This window comes from Papilio polytes, unplaced genomic scaffold, assembly GCF_000836215.1.
Source record: "Papilio polytes unplaced genomic scaffold, Ppol_1.0 DF821845.1, whole genome shotgun sequence".
NCBI lineage: Eukaryota > Metazoa > Arthropoda > Insecta > Lepidoptera > Papilionidae > Papilio > Papilio polytes.
The window spans coordinates 1,768,895-1,785,705 of record NW_013527359.1 but is presented as its reverse complement, the minus strand read 5'-3'; the positions used below and the strand labels follow the sequence as shown (position 1 = coordinate 1,785,705).

Here is a 16,811-nt window from a genome sequence, read left to right as displayed (position 1 = left end):
TTGACAGTTCAATATGCTCGTTAACCCGTTGAAAGTAATATTTATTGATACACGATCATGTAGGTTATCAAATGTGCAGTTGGTTCCGACATTTCAATGATTTGCGGTCGGTTTAATTATGTTTTGTTTTGTAACAGAATGATTCACGATTACTCGTTACTATCGATAACATACTTGGATACATTTTTTCTGTAAAGTTCATCTTTCGATGGTTTATGAAACATATATTGTTAAAGCGTTTTTTTGTAACAATAATAACATCTATATTAGTCTAAGATTCTACTGGTATAGTCGACCAACGCACAATATTTGTACAGTCATATTTCTATTAATTAGAATTAAAAGATATTTTTAACCTGTTACCTAGAGGCAGAAACATTTGTCTCGTTGCAGCGTATGCAAGGAATTTCCTTTCGCCATTTTTTTTCACTACTTCAGTACAAGGTTGCTAGCGAAATGATTCATGCTAGGCCGGCTTAGGTGCCCGTTAAGGACAAAACATTACATAATGTGCCTAAATGAGTCATTAAATACTTGTTTTTTTTAATTTGCTTTTGTGTCTTGAAAAAATCTAATCAATGTCTTTAATTTTTTATTAAGTTTTTATTTTATTTAGTACAATAGTAGATCTAGGTCACCGAGTAATGCATTTTATTTGATTCTAATTACAATTTTTACTAGTAACAATGTTTAATTGCAGTAGGAATTTAAAAAAGTACGTCAATTTTAAGCGCAGACAAGAAATACAGTAAAAACTTATTTAACTCTTGAAGCAGAAATCCATCAAAATAAGTCTCAAACTCTCAATTTCTTGACGAAATTAATTTTGAAAATTACCTCTTAAGCTATATTTACTAGTAGTCTAATTTGTCCCTGAATACGCTCACAATATCGCTTTATGATTTAGTGTAGATTTTTAAATTAACATTACGTTAAGGTACTCCCTTAGTGACGACAAGAGTGCGGCAGATAGGAATCCGCATTCAGTATAATAAATGCATTTCCCCCTTTGATGTACAACAGACACAATCGATATGTGACTATCCATTAGTAAATTAGTGTTGTGATGAAGTTTGGAGAGACGAATAACAAATAAACGGACGATCGATCCGTCGCGACATCTCATTTTGAGCATGTGAACCTTAATGCATGGTGATAAGATCTATAATCGCATATTCTTAGTACAGTCGAGTACAGTTTGTAATGCAACAAAAGTGCATATCGAAGTTTATAGCAGATGTACATTCGTGAACAAATTGTTGTTTGATAAAAAATAAATCATCCATATTTTAAATGTAATTCATATTCTAGAATGGATAGATGATTTGACTACGGCCTTTTGCATATTATTACGCAATTAAATACAGTTTTCACTAATGCTATGTATATTTAACTATCTTTCCTCAAATCGAAAAACTTTTTCTTTTTAATTTGCTTATATATCTAACTTCTAACTAATATTATAAATGTGAAAGTTTAGATGGATGGATGGATGTTTGTTAGAGTTTGTAGCCTAAACGGCTGAACGGATTTCGATGAAATTTGGCGTAGATGTAGAAGGTAATCTGGAAGAACACATAGGCTATTCACTTATGTTTTTTTTAATTATACGCGAACGGAGTCGCAGGCGAAAGCTAGTCTTTTATAAATACACATTTTCCCTGACACTCATGTCATAATAGTATTGCAACATTTTAAAACATACGAATGTTTCATTAATTAATATTATTTGGCAGACTCGATTGCATGATGACGTAACAGTTCTAGGTATTTTGACATACCCGTAGTTTATCTTAATGTAAAATCATTGAATTCCACGAATTGAACGGATATCGGTAATTGAGACGGCATTCGGATATTTGACAGATATAAATATTCTTACAACGCAACTAGTCATACTTCATACTTATTACTTATCTTACTTCTTACTAATTTTATAAATGCGAAAGTTTAGATGGATGTATGGATAGATGGATGGATGTTTGTTAGAGTTTGTAGCCTAAACGGCTAAACGGATTTCGATGAAATTTGGTATAGATGTAGAGGATAGTCTGGAAGAACAAACTACTTACTTTTGTTTTTGTCTTAAATTCCACGCGGACGGAGTCGCGGGCGAAAGCTAGTAATGTTATAAATGAATAATGTGAGATCAAGAGCGTGCGCACACCTGAAACTAAACTATCGCACAACTGTTTCGTCTCGCTTTGATTCCTATGAGCTAAAATTAAACAGTTAAATTTACTGCGGAACAATTGACAACCGACATCCGGTCTAACGTTATGCGATAGTTTAATAAAAGGTGTGCGCCCGCTCTAAATCGTAAAGTAAATAATGAAATAATCCCAAGCTAAGCTGTTAGCAATGGAGTGCATACTGAAATGTACATAAAAATTGTTAACTACATTAATAACAATGCGTAACTCACGTGTAGTACGTACTAACTCGTTATATGCTTGGATATCGCGTCTGAACCCAAGGGTTCAGGTGAGTTATTATCCCGAGGTAAACGTGAGTTGAACCGTGATTTTTAATTAATATTGTATAACGTATCATGAAAGTTTTTAAAAAGTTAAATCAATTAAGGTATAAAATCTAATTTTGTATTTGCCAATCTTGTTAGTCACGTTTCTTGTCGAGTTTTATTTAAATTCAGCTGACGATTGCGAAAGGAAGCCTTTTAGCAGGAAACCAACAATCGCAATGTATTTTTAAAGTACGACGACCACCCGCGAATTTATTACGATGTTATTGTACGAACAATTTTTTATAGTATAAGGTGACAAACGAGTAAATGACCATCGAAATTTGTTCAAAAACCGAAATGGCCTATAGACATTCGCGTTTGCAGATGTGTTGCCTACCATGTACCTATTCAAGTTTTAACTGAGTTACCACTGTAGACACATTTTTGAAAAACATTATGTGAAAACAATATATACAAAAAAATGTTTTACTAATTCATATAATGTGTAACAGCAAATTAATCGTATTGGGATTATACGTGTGGAATACAGAATAACAGAAGCAACCATCATTCTATCAGTGAAAAAAATATCGATTTTTTATTGTCATATAAAACAATTATAAATTACACCTTGTGTTATGGTAATTAAAAGTTTACAAGCAAGTTTTAGTAGCCGGATTACATACAGGATATACAACCGGTACCTCGCAAAAACTACACATAAATGAATAAAATCATATGCCATTTTAACATACACACGACTGATCGCACTTCGTGACAAGGCTGAAGTAACAATTCTTTCAACTTTCAAACAATTCTTATTATTAACTATCTGTTCCCATACAACTTCATCCGCATAAAATTATAAAAATTTCATTTTCTTGTTGACATTTGTCAAATTATCAATTGCAAATGTCAAAATGACAGGACATGACAAACCTTGACAATCTTACTTCCTTAATGTTGGCAGCAACTTATGGTCTCTTTCCTACACTAGGGTTTTTATACAAAATATTTACCACCTAAGTTTAATGGCGTGAAAATATATAGCCTAAAGTGTGACGTAAGGGTAGGGCTTTTCATTAAACAAAGAATTATTCTAAAATATGCTGTAATTGCTGACATCTTAGGCAACAAAGAAGTGTGTGTTTACGCTTTATTATAATAGTATAGCTACTTTAGATGATAACAATTATAAAGTTAAGCGCCCGGCGAAATTAGATGATATTTAGAAATTAACACGAAAATCATCTATTAATTGGAGAAAAAAGTTCTTATTAGTTTAACTGTGTTTTGTGGATTTACCTTTAACGTTGTCAAAACTTCTAAATATTAGATGAGATGTCAAAGTTAGTCCCAAAGTAGAAAAAAAATCGTATTCGCAATTTATTCACCAGTACGTAGAAATGTCCTTAAGCTTAAACACTTGTTTATTTATTTTTTGCCGCTGGCGTAGTTAATTAATTCAAAATTAAACAAATGAACTGTCAATAGTAACTTAATAGCGACACCTGTCTGTTGCTATAAAAAAATGATCATGCGAACCGAAATGTGGCCACCTAAGAATGCCTTCAAAACTACCGGAGTACATCGAAAGCCGAAGGCCATTCCGACATACAACAGACATTATCCTACACCGACATCATTCGACACACCTTATTAAATTTTATGTAATATTTTAACAGGATCTTGAGAAATCGATTACGGAACTCGCTGCGAACGCAACTACGGTACAGTTCAGACCTTGAAAGTGTTTTAGTTTGTTACTAAGCGATTCGGTTATAAATAGAGCATGTTCTGTTATAAATACGCAACAGAATTAAGTGTAAAACAAATCTGGTTTTCTATATACAGAAATGAATTAGTACTCGTAAGTAAATGCAAATTTTACATTCGTAAGTGCTGCATCTTCAAGACCTTAGATGGTTTTAACACGTTCCAAAGTTACACTTGAATGTATGTAATCTTACCAGTCTCTCGATTCTTATAAAAAAATAATTAAAAACATACGACGATGGCGTCGAACGACGTGTTACGCAGACGCATGCTCGCGTGGAAACGCAATTACATTTCTTGCCGCCGCCGGGCCCAAGGTGTTCAACATTTACCGACATTACGGACGCATTAGGCGACTGTTAATGTATTGAGCAACCGAGCAGGGCTATGTCGCTAACCGTTACTTCTAAATAAACCGCAATTACAAGTATTTGATGAAAATTCTTTTAAGATAATCAAGAATTTGTGTCAGATTGCGATATTTGAGGATAACCGAAAGGATTTCAAACATGACATTTCCTTAACTCCTGCAACTGTTACCGCAAGTTACTTTATAAGTGTTCTCTGTTGGAACTTTGCTGAAATAACGTTAGTCTGCCGATCATGGAACCTTCTTGAAAAGTGGAAATTTCAACCTGTATTAATTTTAATCTTTATTCTTTGTCTTACACTGAAACATGATACACGTATAAATCCGTGCGTATATACAAAAGTATATAATGAAGATAGTGAACAATGTGTCGTAAATATAAGGAACAGTTACTAAATGTAATTTCCCGGTGGAAGGCAGATTACCCGTAGTAACATTATCACGTTGAAACTATGGTAGTGTATTGTACACAATAACTGTACATCTTACCTTACTAATATTATAAATGCGAAAGTTTAGATGGATGTTTGTTAGAGTTTTCAGCCTAGACGACTTAACGGATCTCGAATTTGGCATAGATGTAGAGGAATGTCTGGAAGCACACATAGGCTACTTTTGATCCTGGAAATAGTTACGATTCCCGTGGGATACATAGATTTAGTTTATTCATATTACTTGATTATTCTGCAACGATTTAATTTATGTTATTGAAATTTGGCACAGTATAAAAGTGGGGTCTGGAGTAACACTTGGGATATAAATCATCACTTAAAAATGACAGGTTCCCGAAGGATACGTAGTTTTTTAATATCCGTATATTTTTTAATACTGCCCAAACGAAGTTGCGGGAAACATCTAGTTAAGATAAGTGAAAGTTAGCAGTGCAGACGTGGCACATGTTGAAAACATTACGTTCAATGTTTAATTTGAATTATAACAAAACATTAAAAATATATTGGTAAACTCCTAAAAGTCTTCCCAGTATAAACTCAAAAAAAAAGTCCACTTGAATTCTAACTCAACCTACCCAAATTCAAATTTTAAACTCATAGTTAATTTTATAATGAAAACAACTTAAGCCGCACCTTACAAGGGTAACCTGTAATAAGGCACCTTTTACATACCAAGCTTATAACTGCTAACTAACGAGTCGTGGTCTATATCTTGTCATTATTTATGTGCATTATGTTTACCAGATTTGTCTAAAGATAAATTGAAGCTAATGTAAAGGGTCTCTAATATTGAACGCAAGCTTTCGCCCGCACCTCCGTCCGCGTGGAATTAAAAAAAAAAGTGAGTAACCTATGTGTTCTTCCAGACTATCCTCTACATCTATACCAAATTTCATTGAAATCAGTTCAGCCGTTTAGGCTACAAACTCTAAGAAACATCCATCCATCTAAACTTTCGCATTTATAATATTAGTATGATAGTAATATGATTAGCCTCTAATAAATTTCAAATTATACAATTTTCATAGTCTACGGTTTTAATTACTTACTCAAAGCTACGTAGGAGTTATACATACTTAATTAAATTATTTTTAAACAATTAGGGCCTGTTCCACCAAATTGTAAATTGTCTGATAATCCAACGTGTAAAATATGTGATGGAATATTGGTTTTGTTCTGACAGTGACGTAATTTTTAGGATATCTGACCTATCAGCCAGTGGTGGGACAGGCCCTTAGTCTTGTTGATTTTAACGTTTAAAAACGTATACATAACACACATATTTCTTGAATCTCAGAATACGTTAAAGAGGAAATATTAAGAACTTTTTAAATTATTCTTTGAAACAGTCGTGGAAAAGTGTTATAACTGTTTCATTGAATTAAAATGATAATAAATAAGCCTTTTTGGTTACTTTATTCTTACATTCGGCATCTTTTATAAGGACCGGTTAATTAAAATATAAAATACTCGGATGAAACTCTTAACGGGTAATAAAAGAGAAAATTATAACCCGTGTCAACATAAGACACAAAAAAACTTGTTACTTTTTGCATAATATCAACTAAATTAAATGCGATAATTATTTTTTTGAAATTATAATGAGCTAAAATTAATCGTAATTTATTAACTGGGATGTTTTTATCCAGCTAAGACAGACGACAGCTGTCCAAATACATGTACAGACTTGTGATAGAGACAATAAATGTGTTTCTTTTGGCAGTTAATATTTATTTTAATTCGCCTCGAAGTCGCGGTAACAGTTAAAATGCCATCAAACATTGTAGATAAAGTCTGTTATAATTTGCAATTATAGATAACATAATCCTTAGCAATAGTTTAGATATAAATACTGCAAGCTATAAATATTTAAGACACTTTATCAACCTATTAATTATTTACGGTTATGTTAAGAATTTATATTTCGTAATAACTGTAACCGCAACTTTGTGGCCAGTTAAATAAAAATCAAATAAAAAAAAACTTTATGCGTCGTATTCGTATCGGTAGATAAAAAAAATGCGTTCATAAACAATTTTGATTATGTTATTTAACACAGAAAAAATATAAGACATGAAAATTACGTTTGAGAAAGTCATTTATAATTTGTGAAGTGTGATTTGAATTGTCTATTTAAAACAATTTAATTCTATAAACATTAAATTAATAACAAAGATAAAGCTATTAATTTAGTTCAATGACAGATTGACAGCTTTACTCATTTGTTTTTTTTAATGTTTTCGAACCAAAGACAAGAGAGTTATAGGTTAGGGAAGGGAATAGTTTAGTTGTCGATTAGTAACTGAAATTATAACCTTCAAATGTTTATTTTGAACGTTCGGAACCTTGAATTATAGTTACAATAATAATATTGTAAAAAGCGTACAGAAGGCCGTAAACGAATTGTTCTCGCGCACTGGGCGTATTGAAGAGAAAGTAAGTTGTACAGTTCCCAGGTTAGGTCTGACTCATAATTCATTCGATCTCTAGTTTTATCTCTGTGTGCGCTAACTATATTATATTTAACATTTACACAAACGTTTCACTTAAAGTCTATACATTCACTTGAATTTTCGACAACTTGGTGATTTAAAAAATGTATGATCGATGCTCGGATTACGCAACTATCTGATGAACTAATAAAAACCCGCTACAATTTGTCTAAATAAGGGCGATTAGTTTGACAATTTAATAGGGATGGGGTTGTGTAAAATCAGTCATGAATCTTATCGATTTTCGATTTTTATTCTTATAGAAGTTGGAATCGATAGAGTCATAGTTATAACTTATGGATTGAAAACAACTTTTCTTAAATCAATAATGTACTAAAGAATCAATACAACGAATAAGAGTTAATAAATTTATTACTACTACAATCGTACATAATCGAATTGGATTTCGCTATTATTATTGACATCGCTTTATTCTCTGCACTACGTTCATTACTAGAATCGTCCCCTGAATTAGTTAATAAGAAAATAATTACTTTAGTTAAGTTACTACTTATATGCGTTATTTATCAAACTAATTAATCTTATTTGTAAAATATTTACAGCATCAAAAAAAGCTAAATCAGTTGCTTAGCAACCGTAATTAACACAAGTAAAGGTAAAGTTGCAATCATTTTATGACAATCTAACATTATTTACTGTAACGTAACTAGATTTCTTTGTTAGGTAGATTGTTCACCTCGTCTATTTTAAACGAGCGTAGGTGACGGGGTGCACGCACTCCAGTCTGTAGGGGACGGATGACCTCTAACGCCATGGGGTCAAGGACATTGCCCAGACAAGGAATTGTCAAAGGAATTCTTTTAACGCGTTTGTTTATTCTATCTAAATAAAGAAATGTTGTGTGTTATCTCTTTATTTACTTCTGCATATTTACTAATATTGTTTTCATTAGATTTGTGACATATGCTTTGCTTTTCAAATCTTGCGTCCTCTCCGTTGATTGACAAATTGATAACACCTTTAGTTCTGAAATATACCTATTTAACTTGAAAAGAAAAGACTTTTTTTGTTACATATTAAATAATAATAATAAATAAATAATATTAACTTTAGATTAAGAATCCAAATCTAAAACTAGATATCGGTATTTTCCATTTTGATAAATAAAGAAAGCATATTTTTCCATTGGATTGTAGGAGATATGCACCTGTACAATACAGGCATTATCACGACATGGCACGATGCTTACGTCATCGTGATAGTGCTGTGACCTTAAGATAATTATCGGTCGACGCCTCGGCTCGGGTCTGTCGATAGCAAGGAATGGCGCAAGGACATCACTTGCCGAGCCCATAAGCCGTACGAGTACTATGTCTAATAATATTTCGTCGTTTAATTTCATGTACATCTGTCGAGGCCTGAACTCATAATAATAACGTGGATACTTATATTAATCTCGTGGTTGTATTTTTGATAAGGCAATAAACGTCCATTAGAATTGACTTAGTCATCAAGAGAGCTTCTTAGTCTTTAGTAGTGATTTGAAAACTAAGGGACAGCTTAGATAAAAACGCCAGCAAGTTGTTTAATTAAACAGAGTTTTCCTTTGTTAAAAATGTAAATAACAATTACGTACTAATAATCATGCGCGTCGCAATATGCATCTAACAAATGTGATATCACAAGGTCATACATATTTTTGTAATCGATAAAAAAATAATCGCATAAAAATTTTCCATTTTGTAATCCACAAACACGTTACAGACAAAGGCGTCTGACGTATCGTATAAATGACCGCTCGGCCTTGTCTAGGCCACGGTGACGCCATCTTGCGTGCGGACGTACTCCTTTTATTGGGACACCAAATTTATTTGCATCCCGTTCTAGCATATTGATAACACCATTGATCAAATGAGAAAAAACATATTTGTGCTGTGGACATATCGCATGTTTTTATTGGCTTATCTGTGTTTTTTATTAATAACTTTAACGCTTTAACTGAATAAATATTATAAATGAATCTCAAAATTTTTCTTGTTCCGAATACAATAAGTATCTACTTAATCTATTCTGGTATTATATTTTTTTGCTATTAGACAAGTTATCTTGCAATTATTGTTGCGGTTGTAGGTTTTTTTTCGCAAATATGCAATTAAAGTTTGCTGAAGACTCAGGCGAAAGGCATGAACATTAATTGCCTTGCCAGACACTCATTCTCATCATCAATTTCTTTCTCCATTTCTTACATTTTCCTCCTTGATATGTTGAAATATTTTAATATACATTGTTTAGTGTCATTGGTCTTCTACTATATAAATACTGTATAGCTGTTAGTCTCGTATCGGGAGCGACGGGCCGGCCGGTTGAGCGCGCGAAAGGCGAAATGGTCGCGGCAACACGGCCGGGGCCGGTCGCCGCTACAACCGGCTCTGTGAAGGCCGCACAACGCCCCCCACTATAACGCCGCGACGCTAGTGATTGACTATTATCGATAAATTATTAATTATAATATTTATTTCAATTTTTATTTGTTTGTCAAAATCTAATTATACAAATATTCATCGGTCTTGGTAGAAGTATGAACTAATTTATGACATGAAATACATTATGTAAGGTAAAGTTTAATGATTTAAAAAAAACGTATTCATTATATTTGTTAATGGCGTTAATTCAGTTCATTCAACAGAATGCTGACTCATTCATACTTAACATGATGACGGTAAAGTACGTTATCGGTCCGTCTGTACTGTAAACAAAGTGCCAATGACACGGAGGTCGCGCGGTCGTATCGATAGCGCGGCGCGCAAGGCGCAACACTGGTCGGCAAGGCCGCGGGTACGTGTGTCGTCGCGCGCACGTCTACACAACACAAACACCGTCCTCGAATGACGGCTTTATTCCAAATATGAATCGCTCTTGAGTGTGTGCTTTTATTTTTTTTTAATTTCAAGTGAAATGCGTTCCATTTTATAATCAGCCAGTACGTTTGTTTTAATTTTTTAAAGGGTTTTTTTAATATCTTGGTTGATTTTAAAAATATTTGTTTTCGTTTGCAGATTAACAAGATGCTGGTATCATCGGCTGGCCGTATCCGATCCTGCTTGTCTTTGAAAATCAAAGAAACCTACGATATATCGGAATACGAAAAACCATGTGAATACAGTGTTGTCTTCCAACGACGGGATACAAGACTGAATCCCAGGGATGCCTTAATTATCAGTGATGCAAGATGATCGAAGGGGAAAGAGATATTTTTCTACGAGAACATTATTCCATAAAGAAATAGTTTTTGAAGAATTTTGAAATAGTATTTTGATGATATTTTTAAGGTCTCATGTGCACGGTGCTTTATAGTTAGGGAGGTGAAACAATTATTGTAAACTGTCGATAATAGTGGTAATGTTAGTGTTGTGAGTGCTAGGGAAGACACGACGATGTCGAGCGATGCCGACTCTGTAAAGGTGGAGGGGGGCCATGTGTCCGTCACCACTATCAGCATGTCGGGCCCTGAGACCAGCGATGGTAAGTGATATTATATTTAATATATAAATATACATAATTAATTTTTGTTATTTAATAAATAGAGTAATAACAACAATAAAACAAACTGTGAGGAAAAATAACAAATTTTACATACAAAAATCTGAAATTCGATAAAAATTAAATAAATAAATAATAGTAATAAAACATTATTGACATATAGAAAAATTACAATATTCTAGTTTGTCAGATGTCAGAAAGTTTGCATAGGAAAAAATGCAAGTATCAAAACTAGTTTGAATAAATGTGATTTTTTCAACTACATTAGTATTAACATTCTTCAGTCGCGCTATACGTAGTCTAGCCGAGTCTTGTCAATGTTATGCCTTTAATTGGCGCTAAGCGCGGTCGTTGTATGTCTAGAAAGTTGAAATCCATAAATTAGAGCTGAGGGCGCGCGAACCCGCCGATCGGATTTCTCTTACTTCATAGATAATCTTGTATTTAATAGATTGCGCATTATATTGGAAACAAGCTAAAGGTGAAATTCTCACGCTTTTAGCTCTCATAGGGGTGATTAGTTATGAGCGCTTTGAAATTTTAAAGAAGCGCTTTTTAATTGTTTTTTTTTAGCTTTTGCCCGCGACTCCGTTTGCCTGAAATTTAAAAATAATTTTAAAATTAAACAAGAAAGAAATGAAAAAATATAGCCGATGTTACTCACAGATAAATAACCTTTCTAACAATGAAAGAGTTTTTAAAATCGGCCCAGTAATTTTTGAGCCTATTCATTATAATCAAACAAAGTGTTCCTCTTCATAATACTTATTTTTTATATCAGTTTCGTTAATCGTTCCTCACATTTGCTAAAAGTTTTAAAGACTGATTGCAGATAATAAAATAAATAAAAAAATATCTGTTTCGTTAATTGTAACGGTTACCTATAGTAGGCTTATCTCTACAATTTTCTTAGAGTTCATAAATTAAATTGTCGCCAGGTGCTTTATCGATAAGCTAAGGGATTGCTCGCAAACTTTCCGATCGTTGAGAATCGAATTGGTTCACCCAGTGAGGTTAAAAAAGTATAGTAACTGTTTCTTAATTGCTTTTAATAATTACAATAATTATTAAATACACGAACTAAATAAATATCGGATGTAAGAGATATCTCTTATCTCCGATTTTTAGTTACTGTTCTTATATAAATAAGATGGTAAAAATTACGGATCTAAGATTTCTAGCAATCTTATCGACCAGTCATTGATATTTTATCTTACAATTACTTTTGGGAAAATTTTACATTAGCATAAGCCTGGGAGATATTTTATGATAACTAGAGATTTTGACAGAGGAATATTCCGATTAGGTTATGCTGATAATATTCAACCGAAACAAAAGAGAGGGTTCCCAATCCGATTGTGTTTTGTTATAAAAAGTATTTCATATTTAGTTTAACAATAACAATGTAAATAAATTGATAGTTCGTATAACGTTAATAAAAATAGATTTATCGAAACGGCCTTCCTCAAATATGTTTTAAGATAAGCTATAACGTTATTAAATTTTACGATAATTTATGTTTATACAAGGTGTGATCTTAATTACCGTCAACGATCTTATTTTTATATTTATTTTATTAATCTAAATATAAACAATTGATAAAATAACTCGTAAAACTCTTAAAAAAACACGTACAAAAATATCAGATATGTTTTGTTCGATTTTTATATCATACTAGCTGTTCCCGTGCGGCTTCATTCGCATGAAATTATAAAAACGTTATTTTATTTTTTACATTTGTCTACAATTATTGTTTACAATTCTCAATTGCAAATGTCAAAATTACCGTTACGATAATAACCTTGCTTCCTTAATGTTGACAGCTTGTAATTTATGGTCCCTTTCCCACATGAAGGCTTTTTTCCAATTTATTTACCCCTTAAATTTAATAGCGTGAAAATATAAACAATGTTATGAACATGCCCAACTGGGTAGTCCGATAAAGCAATAAAGCGGTAGGCAGATTTAAAAATATGTTTATATTTCCAGGTCAATTCTCGTATAGTTCAAGTGGAGTACGCATCAGCGTATCCTCGGATCCTCATGACGAAGATTCGACTGATGCTGAGATCTCCAAGATAGACTTCACGCAACACCAATATGAGGTAGTTACCATATAACAATTTACCTGTATTATATTGATTGTTCGATAGATTGCATGATAAATGATTATCCGGCTCGAAGGACCAAATGTTTGGTTTGAATGGTTTATTGGGCAATATTATAGATTTTATAATAATATAAGACAAGCATATGCTTTGTAAGATTGTAAGCCGTTATTTTTCGGTTCTGACGTTAACGAGTGTTGCCAGCGTCTCCCGCGCGAACAGTGATATGGTCAAGGGAGTGGTGACGTGGTGAGTAGACGGATGATAGTTATTTGGAGGACGAAAACACGTTGCGACCCTACGGGAGTAGGATAAGGTAGATGATTGTTGTGTAGGGCATTAATGCAGTCAGATTAAAGAATTTTCGGTGCATGATTTTATAATTTTCATGTTTAAACTAAAACATAAAAATTTTAATTGAATTTCGGATAGTGTCCCAATCGCATGAATACTAAGGCTAATAATCTTTATAGATCCATAAAGGTAGTTTAAAAATGTCGTGGCATTTAGTTAAAAAATTGAACTACATATAGATAAGAATCCTTATAATTGTTTCCTTAAATCATAAGGACAGAAAGATGATGTTGATTCATAAATAAAAAACCCACATAACACAGTCCTGAACCTAGTGTGAGGGTGTTGATATTTTCGGAAAGCGATTGAGAAGTAAGAGAAAATCTATTATAGAACAGTGTAGATTGTTATACTATTGAAATAAATTAAGTTTTCATCTTAAGTTTTTCAACTATTTACAGGTCAATATGCGGAATAAGAAGAAGAGATCGTCAAACGGCGCGCAATGCGAGGGCAGCGAACGCGAGCGGCCCATGTCGTGGGAAGGAGAGCTTTCTGACTCCGAGATGGTCATAGACACCGTACATAATGGTATGTCATATTCTATGTTTAATTATTCTAATAAGACTAATTCCAACTACAACCCTTTTTTAAACCCCTACGGAATTACTTCGCAGAGTTGAAAACATTCTACGCCTTTCCTTCTATCAGTCCTTGGCTTAGCCGTGTCTTCTATTATATTGGTACTAAATGACTATTATGTTATTAGGTCTTATGATATTTGAATTTTATGTGTTAGTTGAATTTTCCTTTTCCGAAAAAATAAAATTAAAAGCAAGTAGAATGTGTGTTCTTCTAGACTATGTTCTACATCTATGCCTATCATCAAGATCCTTTCAGCAGTTTAGGCTACAAACTCTAACATACGGATGTATAGACGGATGTCCATCTTAATTTTCGGATTTATAATATTAGTAAGATTGCATACTCTGTTACAGATGAGAACAGCAGTTCAATAGACATGCAGTCATCACGTGACTCTATAGACACTCTTCGGAACGTGACCATCAAAGCTGAGCCCCTCAAGACGGAAACCTTCCAGAGCTTTGACGACCAGCGCGTGCTGGATTTGAAATACTCAGCGCCATTACAGCCGCATCAGCGAAGTCTTAGCATGAATAGGGTAAGTGGAACAATAATTGACTAAAATTACATATTACTTTTTCTAGAATCAATACAAGCCGCTGGCAATCTCGTAGACTTTTTTGAACTCGGTATTTTTATCGGATTTTAGTCGATGGTTAGAACTACTAGGATTTTCGGAAGCCTTTTTTTCATGTTTCTTTTTCAACTCTATGAGTTTAATGAGTAATGTTGTCTATCACAAGACCGCACACAGCTTCGACTAGACTATCGCACAACTGTTTAGTCGTGCTTCGATTCCTATGAGCTTATATGGAGGTACACACTGTTCGGTTTTTAGTTGTGCAACTAAATAATTGAATTAGCTGCGAAACAATCGACAATCGCACAACAGTTATGGTTTAGTTTAGTCAAAGGTATGTTCCCGGTCTAATTCTAAATTAATCTATTTACTGTTAAGAAATTAGTACCGTGCTGTAGAATTGGCGCAACACTAGATTATCGGCATAAACGTCACATCCCTAGCTGACAGCTGTCAATGTCATTACAAGGATTGGAATATTCGCGCGCCTTCCTGACGAGATCTCTAGTGGAGTGTTTAAATTAATATCGCTAGTTACAATTACATTGTTTAAAATTACATGTAATTCCTCAGATATCAGTACTAACGGATAGTGCGTCGCTGTGCTTACCACGCCGGCCGTCGTCCCCTACGCACAGCAAGTCCCTGTTGCTGGGCGAGCAGACCGCGTTGCCGCTCGTCGCGCCCGCTGTCGGTGAAGCTCAGAACCTCACAATAAAGAAGGAGACGCAGCTATCAGGTATTTGCTGAAGAAAGAGTGAGATAAAAATCAGTATTAAATTCATGGCTCTATTATTATTAAGAGAGCTGTTTCCGCACTTTTTTTATTGTTTACATTTGTAAAACTTTCAATTGAAAATATTAAAATTTAAATGCACAAATGACAATTAAGTCCTTTGCCATTGGCTAACATTACCGTTACCATGGTGACCTTGCTTCTTTGATGTCAGCTTGTAACTTTTGTCCCATTCCCGCATGACATTTTTATTCAATTTGTTTACCCTCTAAATTAAGTACTGTGTAAACATCTAGCCTAAACCGCGTTATAAGTGTCTTGTGTGGTTGCTGACATCCTACATAAAGGGTTTTTACGTTTTATCATCTATATCTATACTATTATAATAAAGCGTAAACACACACTTCTTTGTTGCCAAAGATGTCAGCAATTAGCATATTTTTGCATAATTCTTCTTTTAATAAAAAGTCTTACAATTACGTCACGCTTTAAGCTATATATTTTCACGCCAGTAAACTTAGTGGTTTTAGATAAAATCCCTAATGTGGGAAAGAGATCATAAGTTGCTGCCAACATTAAAGTAACAAGATCGTTAAGGTTTATCATGTCATGTCATTTTGACATTTGCTATTGATAATTTGACAAATGTAAACAATGAAATAAAATTTTCATAATTTCATGCGGATCACAGAGTACTTTGTAACATACTGAAATAGAGACCAATCTTCCGCCTAAAATTGGATAACACGAAGAAAAGCGCCATCTGTATTTCATAGTTTACAACTTTCTTTCTTTTGTTTTTATTTTTTTTTAAATGAAATGGGACAAACGAGCGTTATTTAAAATAATAATATAGGTTATATAAATCTCTAAATATCTATGTTATGAAATATAGATATTTAGATATTTATACACCTATATTATATCTGTTATTAATGAAAAGATTTATATATCCACCCAAATAATGCATTATACCAATTAGGAAGTAAAAACAAAGGATACTTTTGGACGGTTACTTTCTGCCGTCCCGAGCTCTGGAGGTGTAGGGCTATTGAAACACTGTCTTCACATAGTTAACAAGTATATTATAAGTATCAACAATCACATTTTATACAATCTCATATTTCATATATCCTACGGTGTTACGCGGTATTGAGATGAGAAATCATACATAAACATCAGTGACATCAGTTGTACAAGTTGTAGTACTTGATGCATACCTTAAAATAATAATCTGTTATTTTAACAAAAAAATAATAAGGCTAGTGACTTAAACCGTAATACTATATGGCAATAACATTCAAAATCTGAGACTAATGGCCCAAATAAAATTTTCCCACCTTCTTACTGGTTACATCTTATTTAGTATTATTGCACTCATTAAAAGCATGCT

At 33.3% G+C, this 16,811-nt stretch overlaps 1 protein-coding gene across 1 annotated transcript in view; it reads left to right on the top strand.

Annotated features, from left to right (window-relative positions):
* Positions 1–10,358: 10,358 nt before the first annotated feature.
* The window catches only part of LOC106107780 (nuclear hormone receptor FTZ-F1 beta), a 13,926-nt gene continuing 7,473 nt past the window's right edge, over positions 10,359–16,811 (top strand). Inside the window, exons 1-6 of the mRNA XM_013288783.1 lie at positions 10,359–10,495; positions 10,572–11,037; positions 13,045–13,160; positions 13,919–14,048; positions 14,456–14,640; positions 15,256–15,421. Coding sequence (XP_013144237.1) covers positions 10,950–11,037; positions 13,045–13,160; positions 13,919–14,048; positions 14,456–14,640; positions 15,256–15,421 — 685 coding nt within the window. The 5' untranslated portion in view covers positions 10,359–10,495; positions 10,572–10,949. The remainder of the gene's footprint in view (positions 10,496–10,571; positions 11,038–13,044; positions 13,161–13,918; positions 14,049–14,455; positions 14,641–15,255; positions 15,422–16,811) is intronic.